The sequence below is a fragment of the Drosophila grimshawi genome, unplaced genomic scaffold (genome assembly GCF_018153295.1).
Source record: "Drosophila grimshawi isolate 15287-2541.00 unplaced genomic scaffold, ASM1815329v1 contig_44, whole genome shotgun sequence".
Taxonomy (NCBI): domain Eukaryota; kingdom Metazoa; phylum Arthropoda; class Insecta; order Diptera; family Drosophilidae; genus Drosophila; species Drosophila grimshawi.
In genome coordinates, this window is record NW_025063240.1 from 7795772 (window position 1) to 7805801 (window position 10030).

General features: G+C 35.9%; 1 protein-coding gene across 6 annotated transcripts in view; it reads right to left on the reverse strand.

Annotated features, from left to right (window-relative positions):
* Positions 1–2534: 2534 nt before the first annotated feature.
* The window catches only part of LOC6557178 (calcium-transporting ATPase type 2C member 1), a 52635-nt gene continuing 45139 nt past the window's right edge, over positions 2535–10030 (reverse strand). For 5 of the 6 annotated variants that reach the window (XR_004365640.2, XR_006246721.1, XR_006246720.1 and 2 more), the window contains 3 exons: positions 4550–4865; positions 3371–4415; positions 2535–2773 (listed from right to left, as the gene is read on the reverse strand). Coding sequence is in view for 1 of the 6 variants with exons in the window: in XM_001984903.3 (XP_001984939.1) it covers positions 3716–4415; positions 4550–4865 (1016 nt within the window). In the remaining 5 variants the exon portion in view is untranslated. Of the gene's footprint in view, positions 2774–3290; positions 4416–4549; positions 4866–10030 lie in introns of those variants that run through there. The other variant, XM_001984903.3, reaches the window with a different exon arrangement.

Below are 10030 nucleotides of genomic sequence, written 5' to 3' on the forward strand. Positions count from 1 at the left end.
TTGTTTTATATTATCTATCTAAAACATAAAGCGTCCTGCGGAATTTTTCAATAATTTGTAATAAACACTAGATGGCGCTAAATCTGATTTTCAATTCAGGTTGGATTACCTTAATACTACGAACAATAGATGACGCCAGCTAGCGCCACATAAAAATACCGCATTGCCAGTGACTGACTACGTTTTACACGCGACTGGTAAGGAAAATGCCAGAAGTTCGACCACATTTCCAGTGCGTTTTGTTCTCTGCGAAGCAATAAATAATTCCACTCCCATCTGAGAACCAAACATTAAACACAAATCATTTTTGTGTACTACATAAAGTTATTTTTATTAGTAAATATTTGTTTTCTGTCATTTGTTTTTTACTGTAGTTTCTTTTTTTTTGTTTTGTTGTTGTTGTCGGTGATACATATTAAATACTTGTATTGGTTTAATTTATTTTATGCTCGTGTATTGTTAGATTTATTTATTTAGTATTTGTTTAGATTTTTAGAGCGCAAGTTTAGTAACTAAAATGTGAAATAATGGAAATTCTCTGTTGAGTTGTTTAGTTTAGCTGAGTTATGTTTTATAGGTAAATTTGCGATAGTTTAGTTTAAGTTTTAGCGTGAAAGTTAGTTTCAACCGAAAATCTTAAGAAGTGTAGGAAATATTTTGAAATATTCGTTTTCGCATTATTTAGCTCTATTTTGGATATTCATCTATATATATTAAATAAGCTTACATTTAATAGCACAGTTAGACATAGTTTTATAGTTTTTCTTTCTTTTATAAGTTAGCACATAATATTGTTTTAATTCAGAAATAACAAAATGAAACTAATACCATTAATTTGTACATATTTTTAAAGCCAACGAAACTCATAAAACATATTATGACTATTTAATAGAATAAGACTTGAATTTGTTTGAGCTTCAATGAAATACTTTGTAGTAGACCAGAATTAAGAAGAAGTTTACAAACCAGCAGTGTGAAATTTAGTTTTAAGAAGTTTTAGACATTTACACATATAGCACATATGTATTTATTATAGCGATCTATTTTCGATCTGATACATAAATATCTTTTTTGTCAGTTAGGCAATTGTTATTATATGTATATAAATTAGTATAATTTAATATTTTTTTAATCTAGCAAGCAAAACTTCCTTTTCTTTTCTTTTCGTTATCGTAAAAATGTTCCAAAATCTGTTGCCATCTTCACCGAATCGAATAGTTGTATAGTATATAGATTAATACCTGTTTGCTGATATTCCACTAAATATTTGACTTGAATGTTATTAATTGTGTTATTCAGACATTCACATATGCAATTGTTGTTGTTAATACATTAAATACACTTAATTTACTAATTATTGTTACCATTGTGGATGAGATGTTTTGTGTACTTTGTGTGTGTGGGATGTATGCGTTGTTTAGATTATGTTTAAAGACATTTGCTTGACATTACATTTAAGTTAAGGTATTTTTAATTTTTTTTTGTTGATTTTCTGTTAATTTTCAATTTTTTTTTTTAAATTTTTAAAAGTTTTCAATTTTTTTGCGTCCATTTTTTATAGCAATGATATATGAGTGTGTGTGTGCAGTCTGAGAGCCTAGCTTGATCTTGTTGATGTGTTTGTTTGCATGTGCGTTAGTGTGTGTGTGTGTGTGTGTTTGAATAATTATTTATGATTGGTCCATTAAAGTATACAAATTGTCATATTAATAGAGAAATCGACAAAAGTGCAAAAGATGTTTCGAGTGCGAGCGATCCAAGACGATTGCTGAGTAGCTGCTAGCTTTCTTTGTCTTTTAGGTACAACAAATGTGATATGCATCATCTAATATCCATAACAGGTAAAAGATTTGAAAATTTGTGAAGAAATTGTGCTTCAAATAGTTCGGTGCATTGTGGAATGTTCGAATATTACTTATACATATATAGTATGTCATATGTCGTATAATCGACTATTATATCGGTTTGGATTTGCTGAGCTGTGATGATATGAATCGCGTGATGATATTGGTTGAACGCTCTAGAGAACATTAAACGATGTTGTATATTTTCAAGAGAGTTGGTTTATCGAATCTAACAGATTAACATTTGATATTTATATTTTGAATACAATATTAATTTTTGACTTGATTACAATTAAATAAGTGTTTTGCTTATTGACATATTTTTGTGGTTTTAAATCAAACTTGAAACTTTGAATATCAATTCTAATGAAAACCTATTTAACCATTTTATGCGATTATAAACAAATCTGTATTGTGTCCCTTATTGCTTTTATGTTGCTGTTAACCTAAACGTGAATTGTTGTTGCTTGTTGAATATAAATATCCTTTAGATTTTCATTTACTGATTTTCATTTAACAAAATCGTGTCTGTTATTGGTGTTCATTTTGTTTTTTCATAAAATACATTTCATAAACGAACTTTGCGAAAGACAATTCAAAGTACGTAAATATTTATTAAGATCTTCAATATTTGAAAATAAATATTTAAGAATTTGCAATTTGTTTTCAACAGTAATTGAAATTTCTTGAATTGTTGTTTTGTTTTTGTTTTAATTTTTTTGTTCAGCTAACGCGCTAGAGCATTGCTTATTTGTTGTTGTACACAAATCTTTGATACCGAATAAATTAACAAACAAAATTACTAAAAAACCATTTGCTACGCTTTGCGTTCTCCCTGCTACTCTTGTTGCACATTTCATTTTACATTTTGTCGGAAATAATTTCATTTAATGCAGCTGCCTCTGGGTTATTGTTGGATGCTGTTGCTGCTGTTGAAGAAAGATAATAGTTACATAATTAGTTACGAACAACAACAACAAATGTGTTTCGTGTGATTTAAAATTGAAACTTTATTTCAGGCAAATTAAAAAGAAACCTGTTGATCTAATAAGAAAATAATAGTTCTTGTATATTAAATATGTGTAAGACGATTTTTTTTTGTTTTTTTGTTTTGATGTGCTTAAAATAATATCACATTAAAATGTTTTGCAGATAAACACTTCGATACGACCTTAAATTGAATATAATTAAATTACTAAAGCGCATAAATGGAAAAGTTGTGAAAGGACATGTATTGAAGAAATCAAATCGCATCTATCATAATGATAAATGGTATCTTATTTATATATAATATTATTCGGTTTCGCTGAGTGTCGTTTTTTTTTTTTCATTTTAATTTATCAGGAGCAATTTTGTTTTACAGTGTTTTGCGCAAAATAAAACTCAATCAAACATGTTATAGAACTACAAAATTTGACTACCTACAAATAAAGAATTTTTAAAGTATCAAATTAAAATTATACATTATGCAAAAAACTTAGAAGAGACGCAGCACAAAACACACAACACAAAATGTGGCAGCTTACACTTTGCTACTAAATGATTAGGGCATAATCAATTGGAATTTGCTGGATCACATAAATATATATTTTTTATGTATTTTTGACGAATTGGAATTTCCATATGGATAAGAGATATTTGTTTGTTGATTTGTTGTTTGGCTATTTTTTTTGGCGCTGACAATGTCAAATGTAAAATTAAACACACATTTTCGCTGATTTGTCGCTCATTTTCACTCCCACGTTTACGCTGCCACGCTCCTCACTTGGTTTTTGCATAGTTTTGCTATTTTTTTGTGATTTTTTTGTTGTTTGTTTTTATTTAATTTACTCGGCTTTTGGGTGCAACACATCTCTAGCGCTTGCGTTTTGTCATACGAAATCCAACTCGGACCGGGTGCTGTACATTTTGCGCTCCAGCGATCGCTCGAACCACTTCTTGATCTCGGAGACGACCAGCACAGAGGAGGTGAGCGTGACCAGAAAGAGTATGTCGTAGATGGTGAGCGCCTCCGTTTGGAATACCATCTGCAAAGGTGGAAAATAAACGACTAGCATTTGGCCAATGATCGAGAATGCGACAGCCAGCAGGAACATGCGATTGGTGGTCAGACCAATGGTAAAGACGCTCTTCGTCTGCGATCGGCACGAGAGCGCATTGAACATGTCAAAGAACACAAAGCATGTGAATGTCATGGTCGTATCTCGCTTCGTCTTGCCCAGCGTCCCGTCGGCCATTTCACGTTGAAAGACCCACAGTGTGCCCAGCACAATGATGCTGGCACTGAGCAGTACATTGACAATCACCGACTTGGTTATCATTGGTTGCTTCACGTTGCGCGGCTTCTGCTTGAGCACATCGTGATCGACGGGCTCGACGCCCAGCGACTGTGCCGGCGGCCCATCCATTATAATGTTGATCCACAATATCTGCATGGCATTCAACGGATTGGCAATGTCCATCAATGTGGCCAATGCAATCAGCGCAAGTGCCGCAATCGAGGTGCTCAACTGAAAGCGCACAAAGTTCCTAATGTTATAGAAGATGCCTTTGCCCTCCTCAATGGCAGCGCTGCAAGCAAACAAATCAGTTAAATATATTTTTCATACTCAATTTGCAATCGCCAATGACAAAAGCTAAAGAATGGAATTGAATACTTTAGTTTCCACTTTAGGCTTGTGTCATTTGAGCTTTATTGCACTTACATAATGGTGTGAAAATCATCGTTGACCAATATCATGTCAGCCGCCTCCTTGCACACATCGGTGCCATTCTTGCCCATCGCAATGCCAATGTCCGCTTTCTTGAGTGCCACACCATCGTTGACCCCGTCGCCGGTCATGCCCACAATGTTGCCAGTGCGTTGCAGTGACTTTACAATCTCCAGCTTGTGGCGCGGCGAGACGCGATAGAAAACGCTCACATTGTTGGCCACCTTGTCCAGTTGGTGCTCGTTCAATTGATCGATTTCCTGGCCAGACAATGTCTGGTGATGTATGGTATCAATGCCAATTAGGTTTGCTACAAGTGATTGATGAAACATTGTTAATATTATTTTCTCGAATTCAAATGTAATATATAACTTAAAATATATTGTAGCATTTGTAAAATCACTGAATAGAACAGCAATCAAGCCATCTAACTCTAATTAAATGCCTCTGATATAGATTCTTTAAAATATTTTTAACCTTTAGATTTAAGTCGGACATTTGTTGGCAACGGGGTGCCTCGAACTGAGCTCCTCGTAATCCCCCAAGTAAGCGCTTAACCCTCGCCGTGCTTGGCCTTTGTTTGTGTGCCAGGGCTAAAGAAGTAAATCGCTTTTCATAGCATTTTCCAAGCAATTGGCGCTCGGTTACACAAAGCAACAGGCAAGCAAATAACTCAACTGGAAATGGAATCGGAGTTGCGAGTTGGGGATGCGGATGGAGCCAGATAAAGCTGGCGATGGAGTTAGGTATTGTGACGAAGTTGCCATTGGCAACGCAGCTTGAATTAAAAGCTTTAAAACAGACCGACGAACGCAAAAAAAAAGGAAGAAAATTGTTAATTTGTAAGGGGCGCTGCTCGAAATTCATTTGCGACTCACTATCAAAAACTTCAAAAGAGAACGCGACTGCGGAATTCCCTAATTCCACAGTTACTGCTACCCTTAGTTTCCCGCCCACCCTTGAGAAGAGGTTGTTTGTTGCAGTCGGGCGCAGTTATGAAGAATACGCGGCAGCAGCAGCAGCAGCTGTTTGAGACAACAACAATACTAACAACAAAAGGATGTTTTTGCAAAAGTCGCGTCGCCATTTTTCATTATGGCGCCCGCGTATTTGTCTTGGCAAGTGCCAGGACATTCTTTTGTTCTGTTTGTATAACATTTTTTTTTTAGCGAAAGTGCACTGAAGTAAATAACAACAAACACCAACAACAGCAGATAGCATGGGATGGCCAGAAATGTGCAGCAAAATGAGCAAAGGAGAACGTAATTAAAACGCATTCAGCGTCATCTTCACACTCCTCATCATCCTCAGCATCCTCAGCATCCTTAGCATCGTCGGCATCGTCCTGCAGCCAGACAATTAAAAGCAGCGTTTCAGCGTTTGAGCGTTGCAGCTGCAGCAACTAAAGGATATCTTGCGCTGCCACTTCCTGCAGCAGGAAATGACAAAGGTGGGCAGCAACTATCATGTCCCTTTTCTATTTCCATCAACAGAACCCCTAACGATCTACCAACAGTTTCATCTACGTTTGGTCCTCTTGCTGCTAAAGTAAATTCAATGCAAAACTTGAATGTGCGCGTCATTTTATTGGCCAAGCAGTTGGCCATTCAAATTTTATGGCAACCAACCGACCACCTATTAAAAATAACTGCTCGCTCCCTTCCAGTATTCAGATAAAAATAGTTTTCCCGCCATGCATTTTGAATGTTTTAATTATAAAAAGTGTGAAAGAGCATATCCTATCACTGCTATAATTAAATTTGGAATATTGGTTTAAGATTCGCTTTATTTTGCTTTATTTATTGCCATATTTAAACTCAGCGCTTTAAATTAATTAAGGTTGTCCATCTCGTGGTATTTTATGCAGAGAATATTATAGTCGATATTTTATTAAATAAGTCGATTAATTAATTCACTGGCTGCATTCTCATTAACTTTATATATACTTTTGTTTACTTGTATTACTTCTTAATTAATTAAATTTATGCATTTACAAAATTATAATTGTTAGCTGTATTCCTTTCAAAATGGAACTTATATAATTGTATGCGGTAAGCTAAATCACTTAAATTACCAGTTGTGTAGTCAAAAGCTTTTAAATAAATAAATACTGGATTTCAATTGGCAAAAGCCAGCAATCAACCAACAAAATAAGCACTCAAAATATTTGTCATCAAATATCATCAGACACACCTGTTCAAGCAATCTGTAATTCATACTGGCATTGACCACAATAAATGACAACAACAACAACAACAATAATAATATCCACAGACAAAGCATAATCTGTACATATATTTCGCAATCGATAAAAATGCAATTCCAAATGGCTTTTCAATTTGGGATGATGATAACATGTGCAACTGCCACGCCAGTCACGAATATTCATTAAGTTCTCGAGTCCAGCTTCAGTCTTCAAAGGCCCATGTTAGCCGTACCCAAACAAAAGCCATTTATTATTTGATTACAAAAATAATGTTTCGCTACTCTTTTTGTAACCATATTTGCCTTGTGACAATGGTTTTTTTCTTTATGTTGGACAATATGGTTGGCGCTGACATCATGTTGGAAAAGAATGAATTTTACGAAAAATGGAAAAAATAATCATAAAAATTTCAATAATTTCGCATGGCAAAAATTAAATATAATTTAATATTTTTGCCTCTGTAAAAGATTTAAGTAATTATAAATGCTTTTAAAATAAATTAGTGCTTAAAATGGCTATGTGGCAGATGCAGAACATTTGCTAACAAGCTATCAACCCAAAACAACAACAGCAACAAAAAAAAAAACGGATAAAATATTTTAAAGTTTTCTTTTTTTGGGGCAACTTTGTTATGGTTGATAAATGCCTTTCGAAAAATGGAGAAAACTCATGCAACAAAGTTGTAAGCAAAATGAGCGGAAAGGCTAAAAACTTTGTAAGCTTGCAAAAATTTGTCGCAGCCCACAAAAACCGCTGGCCAAAAATCGGATTCGAGGGAAGTGGTTGATGGTTGCAGTGTTGCAGTGTTGCACATGAACTAGCCAAAAGTTGCAGCCGCATGAATATGATGATGATGATGATGATGATGATGATGATGGCCAAGCTTATGAAAATGTTCAGCAAGTTGCAGCATGCAACAAGCGCAGTCAACTTAACATACCAAAACAAAAATCAAAGTCATTTTGTTGTGTGCAAAATGTTGGAAAAACATAGCAATATCAACCAGGCAACAATACCAATATGAACAACTTGCAAGGAATTTTCTCATCTAGTAAATGGAAGATTCGCTGGCGTTCTGCTTTTGACATTTGCATTTATATCGGTAGAAGCCAGCAGCTGACGAGTTGCAATCTACTCTTTACCCACAGCTGCATTTAGCATATAGATAGCAATGGGAAATGTGGCTGGGGACGGCGTTTTGTATTTGCTTGTTTATTAAGCGACTTTCGTGTACGTGACAATTCTTTCAACGCTGCTGCTGCTGCTGCTGCTGCTGCTGCAGCTGATGATTTTTAGAGTTGCTCTGCTGTTGCTTCCGGCTGCCATGGCAATCGCTCTGTGTGTGATTATCTTTCGCTTCCGGCGGGAGACATCTTGTCAGGCAGATAGCAGACGGCAGCAGCAGCAGCTCACAAAGCCGATGGATGTGCAACACCCTCAAATGGCTGGCTGTCAGAGCCCTGCCATTGGATGCGTATGCATTTCACTAATTGGATATGTGTCAAGTGCGTTGGATAAGATCTGCTCAATGCAAGGATATTCATCTGCTCATTGTCGGTTAATATGTGAACAGGAGCCGCGAGGCACTTTTTAATTTGACATGACAAATGAAATTAAATGATATAATTAAAGATATTATATAAAAAACACGATGACATTTCATTGATTACTCAATACAACTAATAAGCGACTCGCAATTATAGAATATGCCACGAAGTTATAGATTATATTCTCCATAGCAATTAATAATCATCAAAATAATTATATTTAATTTTTAAGTGAATTTTAAACATTATTGTTATAATTTTGATGAAGTGCTTGAGAAATTTAGCAAAATACCGATGTGGCACAGCATTTAACAGCTTGCGGTTGCCACACAGACAGAGAGAGGAGCATAGAGCTGAGCCAACCGAAAATGCCACAGATTAAATTAGCCAGAACAGCTCAATTTAAGCAGCTAACGACAACTCATCCAGACAGAGCATAATTGGCATCCAAATTGAAAATGAAATACACCAACTTAATTAAGACTAGCAGCTCCCACTGTCTATTGAGTAGCTGTCTGACTCTCCGTTTGTCCGACTGTCTGTGGCATGCATCTGTCTGGTTGCAGCGTTAGTCATACTTAGCCACATATGCGAGTAGACAACTAGTCTACAACAAATTGCCAAGGATTAGTTCAGGCAAACTGGCCAGTAACTAGACAACAAGCCAGGTGTCTGGTGTGGGTTGGTTCAAAAGCCAGGGCCCAATTAGATTGAGCATACCCCGTAAGCAGCTTTTGGGGTCTTTATAACAACAGAGCAGAGCAGAGCAGGGGAGCAGGGAAGCACGAAAGCGGAAACTCATTCGCTCATTTACAATTTGAACGTCAAAATTTCAATCAATATGCAGGTCTGCAGCCAGCGGCATTAAATCAAATTCGGTTAGTTCCCTCCGCTGGGGCATTCTATAATTATGCCGTTATTCAGTGTGCAGCCAAAAGGGGAAATTGCAGAGCGAAAAAAATATTAAATTGACTAACGAAAAAGTTGGAGAAACGCAACTTTTCAGATGCCCTTCAATTTATATATTTATATACTATTTAAATGATCAAAGTTGAAATACCAAACACAATATATAATTCGAATTAAGAACAATATTGTAGAACATAAATTATAAATTTGACTATACTAAAGATCTGAAAACTGACAACAATTTCAGCAGTATATTATAATAAAATGCAGATAATTAAAAATAATTGAAAAATATTTCGATTGCTTTCTTTTTTCAAAATTGTAGCAAAAATGCTGACAAGCTTAGAATACCCTTCGCAAGGGTAATGCGAATTGCAAGCAAAGTGAATTGAAGTCGTTTTTTTCTTTAGCAATGTTTTGATGAAAGTTTGCTGTAAAGGAAAAAAGGTAGGGAAACTGTAGCTATGGCTGAGAGCAGCATTTGTTGTCCATGTTGATGAATGCCTGTTAGCTGCAGACGATAATGATGATGGTGATAATAACGATGATGGGAAGAGAATGAGTATGCTGACTCCTGGCGATGGCGCTGATGTTGACGTTGACGATGCGGAGTTCGGGCCACAGTTAATTATTTGAGCGACTGACGATGCGGCTGCTGCTGCTGCTGCTGATGATGATGATGATTTTCCTTCACAACCCACATCAGCATCAGCATCAGCATCCCCAACTGCTTCTGCTTCTGCTTGTGATGTTGCTTCCTCTGTGCGTTGCAGGATATTAGATGTGGGTCGGCCCTTGCACGCCCTGCGGGCC